At 45.7% G+C, this 22,443-nt stretch overlaps 1 protein-coding gene across 1 annotated transcript in view; it reads left to right on the top strand.

Moving 5' to 3' along the window:
* PGM2 (phosphoglucomutase 2) overlaps positions 1–16,716 on the top strand; it is a 30,208-nt gene extending 13,492 nt beyond the window's left edge. Inside the window, exons 5-14 of the mRNA XM_056125584.1 lie at positions 1,341–1,424; positions 1,537–1,730; positions 3,799–3,988; positions 6,085–6,182; positions 8,102–8,282; positions 8,538–8,631; positions 10,302–10,431; positions 11,597–11,786; positions 12,975–13,108; positions 16,436–16,716. Of these exons, the coding sequence (XP_055981559.1) occupies positions 1,341–1,424; positions 1,537–1,730; positions 3,799–3,988; positions 6,085–6,182; positions 8,102–8,282; positions 8,538–8,631; positions 10,302–10,431; positions 11,597–11,786; positions 12,975–13,108; positions 16,436–16,538 (1,398 nt within the window). The 3' untranslated portion in view covers positions 16,539–16,716. The remainder of the gene's footprint in view (positions 1–1,340; positions 1,425–1,536; positions 1,731–3,798; positions 3,989–6,084; positions 6,183–8,101; positions 8,283–8,537; positions 8,632–10,301; positions 10,432–11,596; positions 11,787–12,974; positions 13,109–16,435) is intronic.
* Positions 16,717–22,443: the final 5,727 nt, after the last annotated feature.

Below are 22,443 nucleotides of genomic sequence, written 5' to 3'. Positions count from 1 at the left end.
CAATCTCAGACACCCTTGGTTTTCTCTGGTACAAAAATATTAGGGCTATTATTCTCATGCCAAATATGAATGAGTGTTTCATTTTTCATATGGTGTTGTCATTTTCTTTGCTCCAGGCACCTGCAGAATGTGAATAACTCCTAGGTGGACCAGTGAGCACAGTGGGCTGTTGCGGGGGTGAGGGGGACATTGGGTAGAACTGAGGATTGCTTGTGTGTGGAGAATCTCCTAGACAGCCATGGGGAGACATAGCCCTCATAGGGGTAGAAGCCTGGAGAGCCGGGAGCTCCGCAGAAGTGAGAGAGAGGACAGAGTGGGAGGTCAGTGAACAAACAGACCTAAGAAAACTCCCTTTTTAAAAATCATTTATTTAAAAATGCAAATCAAGATGATGGAGTCCTGGGGATGTGGCTCATTGGTGGAGCACATACCTCACAATAGCATTTTAAATTTTGAAAAAGCAAATGAGAAAAGGAAGAGGAGTAGATTAAGCAATGGGAAGGAAGACACTGGTCTTTTTTGTCGGGGGAGCCCACAGTCAGCTCTGCTCAGGGATCACTGCTGATGGGGCTCCGGGGACCATATGGGATGCTGGGGATAGAACCTGTGTCGGCCTCATGCAAGGCAAGCACCCTACTCACCGTACTATTGCTCCAGACCTGATACTGGATTTTTAAGCCCTATCCCAAGCAAAATTTTGAAGGAATGTGCTATGGAGAATGAGACCATTCTTTGTTTTTTTTTGCTTTTTGGGTCACACCCGGCGATGCTCAGGGGTTGGCTACTCCTGGCTCATGTACTCAGGAATTACTCCTGGCAGTGCTCGAGGGACCATATGGGATGCTGCAATTTGGGCGGCCACATACAAGGCAAACACCCTACCCACTGTGCTATCGCTCCAGCCCTGAGACTATTCTTTATTTGGAGAGTTTTCTAGCTCTGCTAGGCAGAAGACAGAATGAGAAGACAGTGGGGCCAGGGATGTGCTGAGTGATGGGGCCAAGCCTTGCATATGTATGAGGCTGTAAGTTTGATCTCCAGCATCACACATCACACACACACACACACACACACACACACACACACACACACGCATCCTCACTGTCCTGTCCTTATTAGAACACAAAATTCTCAGAATTTTGAGCAGCAACCTAGTTTCAGAGGTATCAAGGGTGAACAGGGAAGGTATGGCGCCCCACGTTGAATGATCCACGATGATATTTGTATGGCCTGTTTAGGGACAGGGAACCGAGCTGTACAGGCAGGCCACATGCAGTAGATGTGTCCAGTGACTCTTCGTCTGTTCTGCTTGACGCTCTCCTTCTTGCCTCTGATCACAGCCATACACGGTCTCCAAGTTGAAGCTCTGTGCTGGCATCATGATTACCGCCTCGCATAACCCCAAGCAGGACAACGGTTATAAGGTATTTTGGCTTTTCCCTCCACGCGTATGTCCTTTCCCAGGAATCCGAGTCCTTTACAGAGTAAGGCAGAGGGAGCCTGGGATCATTCATGCTTCCTCTCTGCCGTCCCCAGGTCTACTGGGAGAATGGGGCTCAGATCATCTCTCCTCACGACAAAGGGATCTCTCAAGCGATTGAGGGGAACCTGGAGCCATGGCCCCAGGCCTGGGACAGTTCCTGCATTGACAGCAGCCCACTGCTTCATGACCCCTGGGCGTCCATCAACAAAGACTACTTTGAAGACCTGAAAAAATACTGCTTTCACAGGTAAATCCTCCGGGGGGCGGGGGGGGGGGGGGGGGTCGGTTCATGGGTTCTGCCCATTTCTGTCCATGTTTATTCTATCTGTGCTTCGTCTGATTCTTGAGGCAGCAGAGTAGGAGTAAGTAACTTTTCTTTTGTTTGGGGGCCACACCTGGCAATACTCAAAAGTCACTCCTGGCTCTGCACTCAGGGATTACTCCTGGCGGGCGTGGGGTACCATATGGGATGCTGGGGATTGAACCTGGATCGCCAGCATGAAAGGCAAGCACCCGACCTGCTGTACTATTGCTCCAGCCCCAGTAACTTTTCCTTTTCAGCTTTTTTGGATCATACCCAGTAATGCTCAGGTGTTACTCCTGGCTCTGCACTCAGGAATTACTCTAGGCAGGGCTCAGGGGACCATATGGGAGGCCAGGAATCAATCCTGGGTCAGGTGCTGTACTGTCATTCCAGTCCTTCCCAGTAACTTTTCTTACAAATTGTTAGTCAATATTTTTTCATTGTGAGCCAGCTGAAGTGATTCACAGCTTTTCACTTACTTAAAGATTATTTTCTTCTGTTGTTTCTTTGGACACTTTGACTTAAACTTTTTGCAGTTGAGATTTTTCTCCTGGGGAAGGAAGGAAGGAAGGGAGAGAGGGAGGTTTTAACAGCATTTTAAAAATTCTTATATTACCCTTTATAATTTTTCCTTCTTATTTTGATTCCATTTCTAATTTCCTAATTAAAAATAACCCTTCATCCCTCCTTCCCTTCCTCCCTTCCTTCCTTCTTTCAACTGCTACTAAATTTTTGTGGTCATTGTGATTTTGTCTTGTGTCTTGTGATGAGGTTACTTTGATCCAAAGGTTTGCTACTGAGCTTTTCTGCCCGCCTGTGTAGGACGTGGCAGCATATTGAATTAAAGGGTCATTTGGAAGCTCATGTTGGAGGCTTGTCAGGAGGAGGCATGGGGCTAGCGTGCTGCATCCTGGTATTTGTCAGGCCCCTCTGCATACCCCTTAGAACCTGAGCTGAATTTGTTCATTGCACTTTATTTGGGGGATACCACATCTGGCAATGCTTAAGGGTTATTCCTGGCTCTGCACTCAAAAATCACTCCTCATGGTGCTCAGAGAACCAAATGGGATGCAGGGGATCAGGTCTGGGTCGGCCATGTGCCAGGCAGATTACAACCTACTTGCTGTACTATCACTCTGGCCCTTCATCTCACTTTATTTCTTTTTTATTTATTTACTTTTTTTTTGCTTTTTTGGGTCACACCTGGCGATGCCGGTGATGCACAGGTGTTACTCCGGGCTCTGTACTCAGAAGTTACTCCTGGCAGTGCTCAGGGGACCATATGGGATGCTGGGAATCGAACCTGGGTTGGCCGCGTGCAAGGCAAACGCCTGCTGTGCTATCTCTCCAGTCCCCTTCATCTCACTTTAGATGTGGAAGTTGTGTCCTAAAACAAAGCCTCCAACTCACCATATTTGCTCGATGTAACTATAGATTAAAACTTTAGACTGAGGGGCTAGAGAGATAAGCAAGCAGGTAGGGCATTTGCCTTGCACGCAGCTGACCCAGGTTTGATTCCCAGCATCGCATATGGTCCCCCGAGCACTGCCAGGAGTAATTCCTGAGTGCATGAGCCAGGAGTAAACCCTGTGCATCATTAGGTGTTACCCAAAAAGCAGAAACAAAAAACAAAAAAAGAACTTTAGACCGGAGGAAGTGAGTGTGTTTTGGCAAGAGCGTGTACGTTGTATTTCTCCTTTTTTCTTTTTCTTCCCAAGGGGGTGCCTGGGGTATCTCCTGGCCACAGCAGCAGCACCTTTTAGTATTGGGGTGGGGGGTGCTTATCGGGCCCCAAGTGTTCAGGACTCCAGGGCCCCTGGTGATGCCCAGTGGACACACACATCCTCACCCCTGTATTAATTTTGGTTGTTTCTTCTTCTCTGCTTACCTGGACCTGGGTACTGTGTCCATTCTCTTTGCAGTTGGCTACTTCTACTGGGAGCTGGATTCCTTCCTATTTTGCAGACCTTCCATCTGACTCTTTCTCACTCTGCCTCATGTCCGGTTACAGGCCTGTGAACAAGGAGACCCAGTTGAAGTTCGTGCACACGGCAGTCCACGGTGTGGGCCACACCTTTGTGCAGTCGGCCTTCCAAGCTTTCGACTTTGCTCCTCCCACGCCTGTGTCCGAACAGAAAGACCCAGACCCGGAGTTCCCCACAGTGAAATACCCAAATCCTGAAGAAGGGAAAGGCGTCTTGGTAACATTATTATTATTATTATTATTATTATTATTATTATTTTCATTATCAACCTTTTACAGTCAAAACTATTAGGGTCAAGTGTCTGGAGCCATATTGTACAGCGGGTAGCACGTTTGCCTTGCATGCGGCCAACCCAGGTTCAGTTCCCAGCATCCCATATGGTCCCTTGAGCACAGTCAGGAGTAATTCCTGAGTGCAGAGCCAAGAGTAACCCCTGTGTATCACCGGGTGTGACCCAAAAAGCACTGTAGCACTGTCCTTTCATTGTTCATTGATTTGCTCGAGCATGTCCAGTAACATTGTGAGACTTGTAACTGTGTTTGGCATATCGAATACATCACAGGGAGCTTGCCAGGCTTTCTGTGCAGGCAAGATACTCTTAGTAGCTTGCTGGGCTCTCCGAGAGGGGTGGAGGAATCGAACCCTGCTCAGCCAGGCTGGCCGCATGCAAGGCAAATGCACTACCCGCTGTGCTATCGTTCCAGCTCTGACCCCCCCCAAAAAAAAAAAAACCCTATTAGGATCAGTAAAACGGATTTTTCTGTGTTACTTTGCTGTCCCCAAACCTTTCACTGTGGCAATTCTGGGTCCCCTGTTTCTAAAATTTCAAATTAAGTGTCTTAGCACCAGAAGGTGAGAACTAGAACTGAAATGATTTTTTTTTTAAAGACCGCACCTAGCTCTGTGCTCAGGGATGACTTGTAGCAGGGCTCTGGGGACCATAAGGGATGCTGGGAATCTAACCCATGTAACCGAGGCTAGCTACCTGTAAGGCAAGTGCCCTGCTCACTATTCACTCTCTGCTGCCCCTCAAGTAAATGATTTTAAAGCTTAATTTAGTGAATGGTGCCTCCTTAATGCCACAAGATGACCACAGCAACACAAGCAGTAATGGTATAGAGCTGTATGTGAAACTATCCAGGGGGCCACTCCTATTGGGCTTTTTATTTGTTTGCTTAAAGAACATAGATTTTTAGAGAGGCTCCATCGTTTGTTTCTGAAAAGGGAGCATTCAGACAAAAAGGTTTGTGAAGCTCTGGTATAGAGATTTAGCACAGGACTTGATTTCTAAATTGCCCTCTTTCTGGTATGAAGAAGTGCTGTTTGAAATATGGTTCCTGACCCCCTTCTAAGGGTTAGAGTAACAATGATATTGAGACAGGCTGTTTGCTTTGGCCTATTCATGGGGCTGACCCCATGCGAAGGCAGGAAGTAGCCCACACATATACTGTCGGGAGTGGGAAGCCCCCGCCACCTGCTGTGGGTGCTGTCTGGGTGTTGCCATGGTCTCTCTGGCTTAGGGGATAGTATGTGAACTGCTTAGACCAGAGTAAAACACAGCCTTTGAAGACCCTTGAATGCAGATTGACGTCTAAGCACAAGACCTGGCATTGATCCCTCGCCCCACAAAATATTCTTTAGATGCAGGTGGTGGTGGTGGTGGTGGATGGGATTTGGGCCACACCAGCAGTGCTCAGGGTTTATTCCTGTTACTCGTGGCTCTGTTCTCAGGGATCACTCAGGTATGATGGTGCTTGGGGGACCATATGCAGAGCTGGGGATCAAACCCAATTTTGTTTTTGTGGATTTTGTGTGTATATATATATATATATTTTGTCATTCTGTTGCTCATCGATTTGCTCGAGCAGGTGCCAGTAATATCTCCATTCGTCCCTATCGCACGCTAGTGTAAAAAAATTTATATATATATTTATTTATATATATTTATATATAAAAATTTATAGTGTAAAAAAATTTATATATATTTATTTATATATTTATATATATAAAAATTAAATATAAATATATAAATATATTATATTATAAATTATATATAAATATATAAATTTATATATATCTCTCTCACAAAGTTGTTTATCATTTGGTTTCACTTATACGATGTTCTAATACCCGTCCCTTCACCAATGTAACTTTCCCAGCACCAATTTGAACCCACTTTTGGCTTCATTCAAGGAAAGCACCTAACCCAGTATCTGGCCCCCGAACTGAATGAATGTTTTTAAAAATTGCTTTAAAACATGATTCTTAATTGAAATCATTCTTATGCTTCCTAATCTTTTTTTTTTTTCCAGACTTTGTCTTTTGCTTTGGCTGACAAAATTGGGGCCAAAATCGTTTTAGCAAATGACCCAGATGCTGATAGACTTGCTGTGGCAGAAAAACAAGACAGGTAACAGGACCTGGGATCACCTCAGAAACAGAATATACAAAGGAGAGGAGATAGTCAGCAGTGAGGTACTTCTGGACCTGCTGAAAACAGTTCCTATTTATTCTGCAAATGGTCCCTCTTGCCCTGAACATCCTGTCACATACTTTAACAGAGCGAGATGCTGAGCTGAGAGCCGCGTGCTTGGCAGTTCTGCAGGGTCCCCTAGCCCTTGGGTTTGGAGCTGAGATGAAGATTTATTATTCCCCCTGGCTCTGGCACTGATTTTATTAAGTAAGGACTCAGTGCCTGATGAGGACAAACTACTTTGCTTGGTGCTGGTTCTGCACTTTGGTCTATGCCAAGGGTTCACCAAAGATTAAGAGATGGATCTTCAAGGAAGAGTTGTGTGGGGATTGAGCAGCCCCCAGAGGGATATGTGGCAGGTATGGACAGTGCCCGAGGTTGGTGTGATCACGGCGTTTACAGAGGTGTCAGGAGAGATGGATGGAGGTGGGAGGGGCGGGTATGGGTGTGGGAGCTATGCAATGTCCAAGCAGTTTTGCATGTCCAACAGCACATGCGACGTTTTGGAGGCCGTGGTTTTTAGATTACAGTCAGGTAGGTTTGGTCCTGTCTGTTTTTAGAAAGTTACACAAAGTGATGCATGACGAAATGTGAAATGTAAACTTCTAGCCACTTGAACTAGACAACCCTCCCTGTTTGTCCATGGCCTGACTGTATCAGGCCAAGCCTGACCTCTTGTTGATTTGGTGTGGGGCCACATCCGGTGGTGCTGGGGGCTCTTCCCAGTTCAGTGATCTGGGGAACCAGTGTGGCTGGGAATCAGGCCCTCAGCTCCAGCAGGCAGAGCACATGTTCTGGCCCTCAGTGCTCTCTGCCTGACCCCCAGACCAGATCTCAAGCAACAAGAAGCTCCCGCCTCTCGAACTGAGAATGACTGAACCGATCGGAGACTGAGATATATAAAAACTGCTGTGAACACGGGCCCTTGCCATTTCTGTTTCTGTTACCTTAAAACCAGTGGGGCGTGGAGCTAGCTCAAGTGGTAGAGCACATGCCTAGCATGGGTGAGGTCCTGGCCCTCCTGCACCCCGGCATTGCCAAGTGGAGCCCTATTTAAAAAAAAAAAGCATTGGGGCTGGAGCAGTAGCACAATGGGTAGGGCATTTGCCTTGCACGTGGCCGACCCGGGTTTGATTCCCAGCATCCCATATGGTTACCTCGAGCACCGCCAGGAGTAATTCCTGAGTGCATGAGCCAGGAGAAACCCTTGTGCATTGCTGGGTGTGACCCAAAACGCAAATAAATAAATATCAAAAGCAAAGTTTTGATGTAGATGAGTGAAAAAAGCATTATATTATCGCTGGTGCACTTGTTCTTCAAAGATCAGGTGTGTATAGGCAAACTGGCTAGAGATGGGAGCTGTTAAATTTTGCCAGGTGGCAGTTATTTAAACGAGGATTGCTACAGTAGGGCAGGAGAGGGGCTCTTGGGGCCGGAGTGCAAAACACTGGGGGCCCAGGGTCTGTCCTCAGCACCACATGGTCCTCTGGGCACTGCTGGAAGCAAGCCCTGAGCACCAAGTTGGGGATATCCCGAGCACTGCTAGATGTGGCCCAAAAATGGAAGGGAGGGACGATGTGTGGGAGGAAAGAAGAGAATGGGTCATCACAGATGGCACAGAGGGGAAGGCTCTTGCTTTGCAAGGCCCGACCCAGGTTCAGTTCCCAGAACCACATACGGCACCTCAAGCCCCAACAGGAGTGATTCCCTAAAAGCCAGGAGTAAGCTCAGCACTGCCAGATGTGTCCCCCAAACCAAAATAAGAATAAAATGAAATGTTTTTGTACAGAGAAGTAGCCGAAGGGGAGGGGAGAGGGAAGGGAGGACTGTGACTCATCGGCGGCTTTTCCTTGCAGTGGAGAGTGGAGGGTCTTCTCAGGCAATGAGCTGGGGGCCCTCTTAGGCTGGTGGCTTTTCACTTCTTGGAAGGCAAAGAACCAAGATCACAGCGCCCTCAAAGACGTATACATGTTGTCCAGCACTGTCTCCTCCAAAATCTTGCGGGCCATTGCCTTAAAGGAGGGCTTTCACTTCGAGGTGAGGGGTGTGTGTGTGTGTGTGTGTGTGTGTGTGTGTGTGTGTGTGTGTGTGTGTTGGGGGTGGAGGCAGGCTGGGGAGGGTCATTGATCTTTTCACTTCAAGGTGAGGAGGTGGGAAGGAGGTAAGGGGTGTGTGTGTGTGTGTGTGTGTTGTATGTTGGGGGTGAGGTGGGGGTGGGGAGGGTGATTGATCTTTTCAGTTGCTCTTTCCCAGGCCTAAGAAATTTCTTTCTCTTCCCGATTCCTCCTCTAGGAAACATTAACTGGCTTTAAGTGGATGGGAAACCGAGCGAAACAACTCATGGACCAGGGGAAAAATGTCTTATTTGCATTTGAAGAGGCAATTGGTAAGAAGGTGTGGGGATGAGTACAGACTCTTCATTTACAGCATGCAGATTAACAGGAGACATTTGGATTTGAACTTGGATTCTAGAGATGGGAAATCGGCAGTAGCGATGACAGTCGCTAGAGCACACGCTTTGCGTGTTGGAGGCCCTGGTTCCATCCCTAGCACCCTATGGTGCTCTAAACACCTTTGGGAGTGACCAGAGGAGCACTTTCTGAGCAGGGAGTGGCCATGAAACACAAACCCAAAGGATCAGCAGTGAAACAGCCCCATGTGGCTTGCTGGCTTCCTTGGCACAAAGAGAGCCCCAAGTCCCCCCAAACCAGTCTCTCAGATTCGTTTCAGAAATAAAAAAACCTGCCTTGATAGCTGGGCTAGAGCGATAGCACAGTGGATAGTGTTTGCCTTGCACGCGGCCAACCCAGGTGACCCGGGTTCAATTCCTCCACCCCTCTCAGAGATCCCGGCAAGCTACCGAGAGTATCTCGCCCACATGGCAAAGCCTGGCAAGGTTCCCGTGACGTATACGATATGCCAAACACAGTAACAACAAAGTCTCACAATGGAGACGTTACTGGGCCCACTCGAGCAAATCGATGAACAATGGGAGGACAGTGGTACAGTGCTACAGTGCCTTGATAGCCAGGTCATGAATGCAGGAAAGGGAATCCCCCCACGGTATTCAAAATCTAGAAACAACCCGAATGTCCAAGAACAAGTGGCTGAATAAAGAGACTCTTGTACCTAGACATGGTAGAATACTATTTGGCTAGACATGGAGGCATTTTGCAGCCATGTGGATAGAACTGGAGTCAGCCAGGAGAGGGACAGGCAGAGTGATCTCTCATGGGTGGGATATGAGGAGTCCTAGCAAGGGAACAGCAGAAGAATCTTCAAAGATTCCAAAGCACCAAAATCTAAGAGCCAGTCTATAGAACAGCTCATCAGAGCAGTGAGAAGGAGGGGGTGGCATGGGAACAGTAGGGTGGGAGGGGAGTGGTGTAGGATGATGAGGGGTATGGGGTGTGTGTGTGGTGTGTGTGTGTGTGTGTGTGTGTGTGTGTGTGTGTGTGTGATAGGAAATGGGTGCCGTAGTGGTGAGTCTGGTGTTAGAATGTTGTATGTATGAATCCACACCCTTAATGTAGAACTATAAATCAAGGTGACTAAAATTTAAAACAATAATAACAATAGGAACCAGAATGATAGACTCTCCCTTGCACGCAGACAACCCGGGTTACATCCCTAGCATCCCATATGGTTCCCTGAGCCTCCCGAGAGTGATCCCTGAGCACCAAGCCAGGAGTAAGCCCTGAGCATTGCTGAGTCTGGCCCCTGCATCCCAACGTCCCATATGGTCCCCCGAGCACCACCAGGAGTTATTCCTGAGTGCAGAGCCAGGAGTAACCCCTGAGCATTGTTGGGTATGACCCAAAAAGCGAAAAATGAAAAAAAAAAAGATTTGGGTTATTAAGTGGGATTTGGGCTGTTCCTGGAGAATGGGCATGATGTGTGGAGAGGAAGAATCTTACACATTATTCAACATCTGCTGCTGGAAGATCTGCTCTGCCCAGACATGGGTGATGGGAGGGAGGCGGCCCCACCCAGACACAAGGGAGCCTCTGGTGTGTGCTGTGAGCGCCCAGCCTAAGGGGATGGCTTGTTCTGCAGGATATATGTGCTGCCCTTTTGTTCTGGACAAGGATGGAGTCAGCGCGGCTGTCATTAGCGCAGAGCTGGCCAGCTTTCTTTCCACCAAGAACCTGAGTTTGTCTCAGCAGCTAAAGGCCATCTATGTGGAGTAAGTTCCCCGTGGACTTCATTGAAATGACCCCTTTTTTTCTAATCCATTTTTAATGGTTTATTATGTACTTGTATGTGTGATACTGATATTCTCTCTAATACCCCTACTTCAGCTATAAAGCCTATTTCTTAAAAACACAAAGTTAAAAACCACCTTTTGGGGGTCGGAGAGATGGTGCAACAACAGGTAGGGAACTTGTGTTTTTCATGGGTCACCCAGCTTCAATCCCTGGCACGCCCTATGGCCCCCTAAGTCCTGCCAGGAATAAGCCCTGAGCACCATTAGTGTGGCCCCAAAATAAATAAATTAGAGATAGAAATCACCTTTTCATGCTTAACTACTTAATAATATTTATGATTGCCGTACTCCTTAATGAATGAGACCTAATCACAGAAATGGTTAGTTAAAAGTGTGAATTTAAATATGTAGTGTCAAAAAAAAAGAAATGTGTTCATGAAACATCTAGTCAGTCATTTTTTATCAATTATTCAACTCAGCTTTAGTAGTGCAAAACAACCAAGCACAATACACAAGGTGATGGGTGGTGTGAATTTACTATGGCCCAGGAAAGCTCCCATGTGTGGGCTGAGCTGATAGCAGATTGGAGCAAACGCATTGCACGCCGGAGGCCCAGATTCAGTCTTCGTGCCACAGAGTTCTCAAGCCCTGACCCTGCTCCCCCCACACCCACCACTGCCAGGTGTGGCCCCAAAACAAACCAAGAAAACCAACTTATAACTTAGACTTATAAATGACTGCTCATCAATATATACTTAAGGCCAGATAGCAGTTTACTTTAGCAATTCCCAGGATAGGTTATTGTTCCTCTTTTTTTTTAAATTTTTTGCCCCCTAGACATCTACCTTTTAAAAAAATTATTAATTTTTTAATTGAATCACAGTGAGATACACAGTTACAAAGTTGTTCGTGATTGGATTTCAGTCATACAATGTACCAACATCCGTCCCTTCACCAGTGTACATTTCCCACCACCAATGTCCCCACTTTCCCTCCTTGTTCCTCTTTTTTCATACTAAATGATTCCTTTGAAGCGAGTTATGGTTATTTGCTTCACTTGCTTAGAATATAACGGCCAATTGATGTGCTGTGTTCAAAAGACAGAATTCTTTGTGCCTTATTATGCATGTATTTGTATTGATAGGTATGGCTACCATATAACCAAAGCTTCATATTTTATCTGTCACGATCAAAGCATCATTAAAAAGTTGTTTGAAAACCTTAGAAATTATGATGGGAAGAATAATTATCCGAAAACTTGTGGAAAATTTAAAATTTCTGGCATTCGGGACCTTACAACTGGCTATGATGATAGCCAACCTAATAAGAAGGCAGTAAGTACCATCTACTTGGAATGAAGTTTTCTATTTGACTTCAGTTGTACTTTGACATATTAAGCATGCCCTTTGTTGAAGCTGATGGCAGAGGAGTAGAGAAGCTCACGGTCCTGATCCAGCACCAAGAGTTCTCACTATATTCACCAGAGCCAGTAGCATTATTGAGTGCATAAGGAAACCAGTGCTCCAAAGGGCAGGATCTGGGGACTGCAGAGGTGGTACAGCGGTTAAGGCACTTGCCTTGCTTGTGGCTCATCTCGGTTCTATCCCTGGCATCCCATTAGGTTCCCCCAAGCCCTGCCAGATATGATCACTGAGCACAGAGCCAGGAGTAAGCCCTAAGTATAACCAAGTGTGTCCTGAAAACAAAAAGCAAATCAGAAAATCCCCGAAGTGCAGGATCTCCCGAAGGTCACACAGTGCTGATAGTGCGGTGTAATCTGCATTTTCTGACTCAGGCTGTAGCTTTTTCTCGGCAGCTGTTCTCAGACTTGTCCAAGCTTCAGAATCATTGAAAGCCTGACACAAACACCAGGAACTGATGCCTGGCTGTAATATTTATGACTAGGTAGATCTGAGTGGAGACCAAAAGCTTACAGTTCTAGCAAGTTTCCAGTGGATACCGATGTTAAGGTCTGACTCTTAGAACCGTGTTTGCTTACCTCTGCTCTGAAAGCACTGATGCTGTAAGACCCCCATTTGCATCCTGTACTCCCCCCCCCCCCCCACTCTTGGAATCCAAGAAGGCTCCAAGATGACAGAAGATTATGGCTAAGACCACTGGTAAGGGAAAGAGAGTAAGAGATGTTAGACATGTTCTTTGACCTTTATCTCATTATATTTTTTTACTTTTGTCAGTACACGTATGTTTTTAAAAGACAACTAGTATGGAACTGGAGCTATAGTATGAGACAGTAGAGCACTTACCTTGCTTTCAGCTGACCCTAGTTTATCCCCACACTGCATATTGTCCCCCAAGCCAACCAGGAGTGATCCCTGAGCACAGAGCCAGGAGGAAGCCCTAAACTAGGTGGTGTGGCCTCCAATTAATTTTTTAATTTTCCTTTTCTATATTAAATACTGGTTTTTGAATTTTTTTTTAATCTTTCTTATCCAGGGGAAATGTTAGTTTGGGGGAAATATCTTACTACTATTTAAAAGTGTCATGTGTAAATTCCTTCCTAGATCCTTCCAACTAGTAAGAGCAGCCAAATGATCACCTTCACCTTTGCCAATGGAGGTGTGGCTACCATTCGGACCAGTGGAACAGAGCCCAAAATCAAGTACTATTCGGAGCTGTGTGCACCCCCTGGAAACAGGTACGGACACCGTGGGCCCAACATTTGTTCCCTAACTCCCTAGTTAGTACTGTGGTGACACATTCGCTGAGTAACATATATCATCTGTCCAGATACCTAGTTTAGCAGAACTGGGAGTGAGGCTTAGCTAGAGAGTACATGACTTGTGAATGAAGCCCTGGATTCAGCACCATCCTCCCAAAAAGAGATCCAGAAGAAACGGAGAGATTGTACAGAGATTAAGGCACTTGCCCAGCATACAGCTGTAACCCTGGTTCAAATCCCAGCACTGCAGAGGTCCCCTGACACTGCCAAGTGTGGCTCTGAAGCATCACAGGGTGTGCCCAAAAAACAAATGGGAGAATGAGATCATATAGATACTTTAATTGGGAATATTGTTTCAGAACTTAAAGAAATATTGTGATGTGAATGGTTGCTTAAAGCATCCAGGGGCAAGAATGTAGAGATCCTAATTAATTTCATAATTGTTTCTTAACTTTCAGTGGGAAAATTTCATTGTTAATTTCAGGGATAGTTAAGGAAGGAGGGAAGGAAGGAAGGAAGGAAGGAAGGAAGGAAGGAAGGAAGGAAGGAAGGAAGGAAGGAAGGAAGGAAAAGAAAGAGAGAGAGAGAGAAAGAAAGGAAGGAAAGAAAGAAAGAAAGAAAGAAAGAAAGAAAGAAAGAAAGAAAGAAAGAAAGAATCTTTTTCAGGCCAGAGAAATAGTATTAGCACTTCACTTGCATACAACCCTGCTCATCAAATCACTTTGGTTGGGGTAAATGTTTCTAGGTTTTGAGGTTCTGTTTTGGTGGTGCTGGGATAGAATCCAGAGATTATACCTACAAAGCACATACTGTGCCCTTCCACCGAGCCACGTTCCCACCCAAACATAGATGTCTTTAGGGTTGCCCAACTGTGGATTTTGGAAAATGTCAAACCAGAGATTGGTTGAACAATAAAGCGAGGGAGGACTACCCACGTGTTCTTCACCTAGACCCAGGGTTGGCTTGCCATTTCCCTCAAGAGCTCACGAGTGTGGGCTGGAGTGTTTGTGGGGTTATGTGATCCCTGTCACCTCTATTCTGCTTTGCTGCGGCAGCAGAAAAGCAGGCACAGACACAAAGAAACAGTCTGGCCATATCCACTGGAATTTTGCTCCTAAACCCAGGCCTCAGGGAGCTGGGTCACCTACCCCCACCAAAACACAGCCCTTGAGAGATTTTGTAAGAAGTGTTCCCTCTCTCTGTATCTGTTAACGATGGGGTATTCCGTCCCCACCCTGAACTATTTGAAAGTAAGTCACAGATTTATTTTTCCTCTCTTAAGAACAAGGACACTCCCTTACTGTCTCAAATTTAAATACATATATAATTATCTTACCCAGGAGCGAGAGTTTTAATAGAGAAAAATCAGCTGGTTTAAATATAGATATAATATATGTGTATTTTACATATGTATGTGATAAATAATAGATGTAAAATATCTCTAAATAGTTATATGCACATACACATATATGTGAGTTTAGATTTAAGTGTGTTAAAAAAAAAGTTACTAGTGATGTGCCTTCTGATAACTGTTATTTTCTTTGTCACGTTTTGTGGAGAAGGGGGAAAAAAAACAAAGACCTGTGATTCATATGAGCAATGAAGCATAATTACTTTATGTGTTACCAAAGAGTATAAAAATAATTATCATTATAGCTACATTAATTCAGGTTTGTGGGCCAGGTTCTGTGCTAATTGCTTTATATAATTTGCCCTAATCTAAACAGTAACTCTCTGGAGAAGGTAAAAGAGTTATCCCAATTTGACAGATGAGGAATCTGGGCTTTGGGGAGGCTAAGCCTCTTGGCCTAGGGGCACACAGCGGGTTAGTGGGGAGGGAGGGGGGCAAGAATTAATGCCCATCATAAAATGGATGGCTTTAGTTACACTGTTTCACCGTTACAATGTTAAAAAAAAAAACTATCTCAGCTAATTACAAGGCCTGCCATTTCTTTCACAATTCAACAATTCAATTTGCTTGCTGCTGTTGGTGGAATGAAGCCTTGAGAGTTCTGAACTTAAGAATTTGGTGTCTTGGGGCTGGAGCGATAGCACAGTGGGTAGGGCATTTGCCTTATACGCAGCTGACCCGGGTTCGATTCCCAGCATCCCATATGGTCCCCTGAGCACCGCCAGGAGAAATTCCTGAGTGCAGAACCAGGAGTAACCCCTGTTCAATGCTGGGTGTGACCCAAAAATAAAAAACCAAATAGGGGGCTGGGGCTGGAGCGATAGCACAGCGGGTAGAGCGTTTGCCTTGCACGCAGCCAACATGGCCAAGCCAGGTTTGATTCCCAGCATCCCATATGGTCCCCTGAGCACCGCCAGGAGTAATTGCTGAGTGCATGAGCCAGGAGTAACCCCTGAGCACCGCCGGGTGTGACCCAAAAAGCAAAAACAAACAAACAAAAAACAAATAAAAAAAAAGAATTCGGTGTTTTATATTTGACATTTTGGTTCAAAGTTTTCCACACTTGCTTGGCCAGCCTGCGTCTTTTCATAACAACAACAAAATTGCTCAGCACTTCTGGGAAATTTACCTTCTTTAAGCAGGCAAACAGAAAGTCTACCCCCAGTAGCGCCATACTAGTACTGTGCCTCTCTCCAGTGCCCTCCAGGTGCAGCGCCCCCCTCTGGGGAAGGCCGGTTTACAGCCCTGGCTTTGCCGGAGCTTCTCCGAGTCCCACGGCCACCACCCCTCAGTGCCGCCTGTCCACTCGTTTGCATGTGAATGGGTGCACTCCATTTCTTCCCTGGGATGGTTCTAGTTGACTGCTTTAGTTGTTTATCAATAACTGAAGATAAACCCCAGGGGATGCTGCATTTCTGGGGTGGGACGCCCACTAGGGGGCTCCCCATCTCCATCTCTAAAGGTCTTCCAGACAGACTACGCACTGGTTTGAGAACACACAGGATCAGGAACCTTTGTATCCTGGAGATCAAAGACTTACAGGGATGCCATTGATGTCGCTCATCAAAGTGCAGCGGGTTTAATAACAACTGGAGTCCGGAGCCTTTTCTCTCAATAATGAAGGAATAAATGCTGCAGATCGCACACTAGGCTAGGCCAGACACGTCGGGGTGCTTTGAAATTCTTAGAAGAAGCGCAGAGGGCTGGTTTTGTTTAAAGAGTGGAGACTCCAGGAAGTTCTTGGGGGAAAATTAGGGATGTTGTCTCTTGGGTTTTGTTGGGTTATTTTTGTCCAGGTCAACAGATGCATACTTCTTGATTGATGTAGGATGAATTGAAAACATGCTTTGCAATAGACCACTGATCTGGAATTTCGTCCCTTTACTTTTTAGTGATCCCGAGCAGCTGAAGAAAGAGCTCAATGAACTAGTCAGTGCTATTGAAGAACACTTTTTCCAGCCACAGAAATACAACCTGCAGCCAAAGGCAGAGTGAAATATCCCGTCTTCTGGTGTAATGAAGTTCACATTAGCTGAACCTGATTCGTTCAAGCAATATGTTTAAGGACCAAATGATTTAAACGATTTCCACAAGTATTTATATTTTTAAAATAGACCTACATTGCTCATTGTTTGATCCTAAAGACAAATAAAATGATGGCTAAACTAACAAACATTTCTCTGAAAAAGTTGAGCCTGGGCACCATCCAAATGCAAAAATGAAGATTTAAAAAAATAACTAAGTTTAAATATGTAATGTATGTGAATTGATTAGGATGAGTCACAGGCATAGACTTTCTAATTCCTTTTATGCAGATATAGTAGTTGAAATAGAAAATCTGGATTACTAGATTATTGTGTAAGAGCACCCGCCTATAAGGCTTATGATTATATTTCTATTTTTCCTTTTCTTGTTTGGTTTTGGTTTTGGCCCACACTCAGCAATGCTCAGGGCTTATTCCTGGATCTGCATTCAAGGATCACTCCAGGCAAGGCTTGGGAGACCATATATGGTACCAGGAATTGAATCAGGTCAGCAACATGCAAGGCAAGTGCCTTAACCATTGTACTATCTCTGCAGATCCCAAGCTGTTTTTGATATGCTTTATATATCTATATCATTTTCTATTTTAAAAAGAAATTATTTTTGTGACCTAAATGGTTTTTTAAAACAGTTCCAAACAATGAAACTTGCAACGCTATTGAAATAGTTTTGTAAAAAAAGAAACATTTTCAGGTCTCATATTTAAGTCTATGGTGTTTTTTGTATTCTTCCAGTTATGTCATGCTATTAGCTAGATTTATTTATTTTTTTTTTCAGTGTTTCCTAGTCTCAGACTAATCTGGGGAAACCGTGAGAACCAAACACTTGCTCCAAAGGTCCTGAGCCCACACACTGGCCCCCGCACGTGTGTTTCCAGGACATCCCCTGGCCACTCAGATGATGTCCATCACTGGAAGTCACAATCTAACAAGATAGTTAATGAGTCTCTGCACCTGCAAATTTTGCAGCAGGGCCATGCACAAATACTCGGAGTTCAGGAGAGTGACGGATAGTGCATTCTGCCCCCCTAAAGGGAGCAGTGATGAGCCACTATACCTGCAGGGTGAGGGGCAGCTGATACTGGAGAGAGAGCTTGGCATTAACAGAGGTGTCGCAGCAGTGTGTGTGTGTGTGTGTGTGTTTGTGTTGGGGAAGAGATTAAAAAACAGCACCCATAGAACCCAGGACCAGAGAGATAATCCTCGAATAAATGCACCTGCCTTGCATATGGCAAACTCCAGTTTGAATCTATGGCACCACACATGGTCCCTCCAGCAGGGCCAGGGATCACTCCTGAGACGCAGAGTTAGGAAGGGCCCCTGAGCACTAGCAGGTGTGGCTCTCACTGCCCACACCCCTGCAATTAAAAAACCCTAAATGTAAACTTAGAGATCTCTACCCTAGCTTCTTCCTATTCGGAATTCTAGGAAGTAGTTTGCTACAGGTGCTTACTAAATATTTCCTGACCTCTCCTTACTAGGAAGGGATGCAAGGTAGCATGATATATGGTGCATAAAGCTTGCAGCATGCGGGCCCTGGACTCTAGAGGGTCTGGGGTGGCAGTTCAGCAGTGGAACATGTATTTTATATGTTCGAGTGTTAGGGAATTCTGTCCCTGGATTCCATCTCTGGCACTGAAAACAACTCGGGTCTGATTCTTGGTTTTCTACCAAATCAGCTCAGTGACCTTGGTCGAATCAGGTAGCTTCTCAGTCTCAGTTTTGTTGTTATTTTAAATAGGTTTTTTGTTTGTTTTATTGTTTCTGGGCTATTGTAGGTTCACAGGAAATTGAGGGGAAGGTATAGCTCTATCCCATTGCCCCCCCCACCCCTGCCCCATGGCCTTCTCTGTTGCCAACATTGCAATCAGCATGTGCACCTGTCTGGTGCCAGGGGAGTGCAGGGAGAGATTGATAAATGGACAAACACAGAATTTCTCGAGCAGTAAAAACTACCTCTTTGGGATGCTGTAGCACAGGAAGTATATATTGTGAGACACTTGTGCAAATCCATCAACTGTCCTGCCCTAGGAATGAATCCTAATATAATCAATAGACTTTGGGTGACTGCTTTGTCATTCTGAAATGAAGGGATTTCAAATGACATCATGGCCTCTGGAGATAGTTTATGCTTCGGGTCATTAGATTACATGGCAATTCATTGTGGGCCCCATCAACAGCGATAAATTATGGCAGCTGTCCTACGCAGAAGGCTCGCCCAAGCTCAGACCCAGAGCTGAGGGTCTGTGAGCGGAGAGGGGCAGCTGAACATTCCCCCACTGCTGAGCTTTGCAGCCTCACGGCTCCTGGAGACTGAACCTGGATGAGCCAAGTGAAACCACAGACCCGCAGATGGCAGGTGTGTGGTCTGCAAGGGAGTGAGGTGGTGAGCAGAGCTCGGTCCTGTTCTGCTCCATGCAGCATTCCATTAACGTTTAATGGAAGCCCTTTGGATCTGGTGCGCGGTTGTCTGTTTTTTCTTGGTGCCTTTCTATGAAATAGAAGGTGTACCTATCTCCTTTATGATATGCTGGGAGTGTCTCATTCACTTACTCAGTCATCATGTTATTGAGGAAAAGTTTTCTTTGATGACATCAGAAACTCGGGTTTGTTTGTTTGTTTGTTTTTTTAAATAAATGGCTTGACAAAACAAATGTGGATGTCTTAACTTTCGAAGGCATTTTGAAGGATGATATCTGAATGGGGTATGTGTGATTGCTACATCCTAACAACCAGAATACTCACAGCTACTGTACATTCATTCATTTCTTTCTCTTTTTTTCTTTTTTTTTTTTTTTTTTGGCTTTTTGATCACACTTGGTGATACTCAGGGGATACCCCTGGCTCTAGAATTACTACTAGCAGTGCTCAGGGGAGCATATGGGATGCCGGGAATCAAACCCAGGTTGGTTGCGTACAAGTATGCAGTCATTTCTATGTTCATCGATGGAGTCGTATTTGAGTCCTGGTATGAATCACGTCCTTTGCTGGGTACTGACTGTAAACACAGCCCTGATCTCAGCCTCACAGGAGACATGCACACATGCAGATGATCACCGTGAAGGGTTGGAGCTGGGCAGCAACCCCGTAATGGCCCCTTCAGACTTGTCCTCTTGTCATTGTTGTTCACACTGGCAGGACTCCAGGGCCACACCTGGCTAGTGAACCCTGAGCAATGCTGGGATTCTAACCGGGGTCATGGCCACAGCCACATGCTAAGCCAAAGCTTTAACCTTTCTATTCTCTCTTCCACCTCTCATCTTTTTTTAAGACAAAGTTTCAGATTTCCAAGCTTTGTTCAAAGCAGTGACTCTGGGAGGCTGTTTGCAGGCTAATGTTTCCCACGCCACCCCTTTATCCATTCTTGCTACGAGAATATTTGTCTAGGGGAGCTGGGGTTATAGCCCAGCGGGTAGAACGTTTGCCTTGCATGTGGCCAACCCAGGTTTGATTCCCAGCATCCCATATGGTCCCCCGAGCACTGCCAGGAGTAATGCCTGAGTGCAGAGCCAGGAGTAAGCCCTGAGCATTGCCAGGTGTGATCCAAAAAGTAATATATATATATATATATATATATATATATATATATATATATATATCACTGTCACTGTCCTCCCATTGTTCATCGATTTGCTCGAGCGGGCCCAGTAACATCTCCATTTTGAGACTTGTTGTTACTGTGTTTGGCATATCAAATACGTCATGGGGAGCTTGCCAGGCCCTGCCGTGCGGGCGAGATACTCTCGGTAGCTTGCCAGGCTCTCCGAGAGGGGCGGAGGAATCGAGCTCGGGTCAGCCATGTTGGCTGTGTGCCAGGCAAACGCCCTACACACTGTGCTATCGCTCCAGGTAGAAGGTGTCTGCTGCATAACCCAGACGTGCTGTGTATTCTGGAAGAGTCCTGTGGGCCCCACCCATCCTGTAGCTGGCCACAGAAACCACCATTCAAGTGATATTAAGGGCCAAGAGGCCCCCAATCCTCTGTCCTCATGCTCTTCCCCAGCCTTCCTCACTTCAGCCTCCCCTGCACCAGCCAAACATCTGCCCGGGCCCCTCAGTGGCTTCCCAGTGTCCCCTGGACCTGCTTTTTTTCTTTTAAAATAATCATGTGTGTAGGGGCTGGAGCGATAGCACAGTGGGAAGGGCATTTGCCTTGCACACAGCTGACCTGGGTTCGATTCCCAGCATCTCATATGGTCCCCTGAGCACCTCCAGGACTAATTCCTGAGTGCATGAACCAGGAGTAACCCCTGAATATCGCTGGCTGTGACCCAAAAAGCAAAAAAAAAAAAATTAAATAATTAAATAATCATGTGGGCGGTGGGGGCAGGATCAGAATTCAGGTCTCCTGCAGCAAGGCAAGGCAGGTGCTCTACCATTCAGCTATATCCTGGGTTCGTTTTGGAATCTAGAAAATTGTGAGGGGAGCACAATAACATAGCTCAGGGATCACTCCTGGCAGAGCTTGGGGGCTATATGGGCTGCTGAGGATTGAAGTATCCCGCTTATTTTCTTTGTATACTTTTAAAATTCCAGAGCCGTTGTACAACAGGTAGGACACTTGCCTTGCATGCAGCCCGGGTGTGATCCGCAGCATCCCCTGTGAACCGTTGAGAACCACCGGGGTAATGTGTGAGTGCAGAACCAGGAGTAACCCCTGAACATTTCTGGTCGTGGCCCTTGAAAATAAATAAAGTTCTAGTAAGGGTAGAGAGATAGTACAGTAGTGTGGCTGACCTGGGTTCAAGACCTGGCGCCCCAGAGGGGGTTGTTCATGTAGCACTTGAAATTGTGTCAGCTTTTTAAAATTTTTGCTTTGGGACCACGTTTGGCAGTGCTCAGGGGCTACTCCCAAAAGGGTGCTCAGGAGCTACTCCCAGTAGGGTGCTCAGGGGCCATGTGGTGTGGGGATCCCAGGCACAAAAGCATTTGCTCAGTCCTGGCTCACACCACACACATGCATTAAAGATGAACTCTTCTGGGCAGTGAGTAGGGCACTTGCTTTGCACATGGTCAACTCAGAATGGATCCCCTGCATGTCTCACATGGTTTGTGAGCCATTAGGAGTGATTCCTGAGCACAGAGCCAGGAAAAAGCCCTGAGCAATTCTGGGTGTGGCCTAAAAAAAAAACAAACCAAACACACACACACACACACACACACACACACAAAGACCTTGATATCAAACCTGTTTCTGTAAAATACATTGAGAAAATATGAGATCTTGCACTTTGCTGCAACTTGGATGGAAATAGAAGAAGCCATACCAAGTGAAGTGAGTCAGAAAGGAAATGGAGAAAGCTAGGTGCTATTGCTCATAGTCAGAGTATAAACAAAGCAAGGGATTAGATAACCCCTCAAAGGAAACTACTGAGATCCAGTCCACAGAAGGAAGGCACCTTGCAGTGATGGTGGAAGCTTGGCCCTTTGGTGGTGGGCATGGTAGTGGACAAGTATAAAACAGTAATGTTGATTCTATTATAAAATAACATTTTTTAAAATGAGAAAGAAGGGGCTCAGGGGTAGCTGAAGGGCTCGAGCACAGACTTTGCATGCAGGAGCCCCAGGTTCAATCCCTGGCACCGCATGGCCCCCACGCAGTACCAGAACTGACACCCTAAGCACAACTGGATATAGAACAAACTAAAAATAAATAAATAAATAAATAAATAAATAAATAAATAAGGACAGTAATTGTAGTATGAAACAATGTTTATTCTAAAAATGAGTAAATGTGGCAGAGAGAAGGAACCAATGGGGGAAAATACCATGCACATGTACGTAGAAGAAGCAGACATATTACCAACAGACATCTTCATTCTGAAGGGAAAGAGAACTATGGAGCAGGAACCGGGGGT

Source organism: Sorex fumeus, unplaced genomic scaffold (genome assembly GCF_029834395.1).
Source record: "Sorex fumeus unplaced genomic scaffold, SorFum_2.1 ptg000055l, whole genome shotgun sequence".
In the NCBI taxonomy this organism is placed as follows: Eukaryota; Metazoa; Chordata; class Mammalia; order Eulipotyphla; family Soricidae; genus Sorex; species Sorex fumeus.
This window is presented reverse-complemented; position numbering and strand designations above follow the sequence as displayed.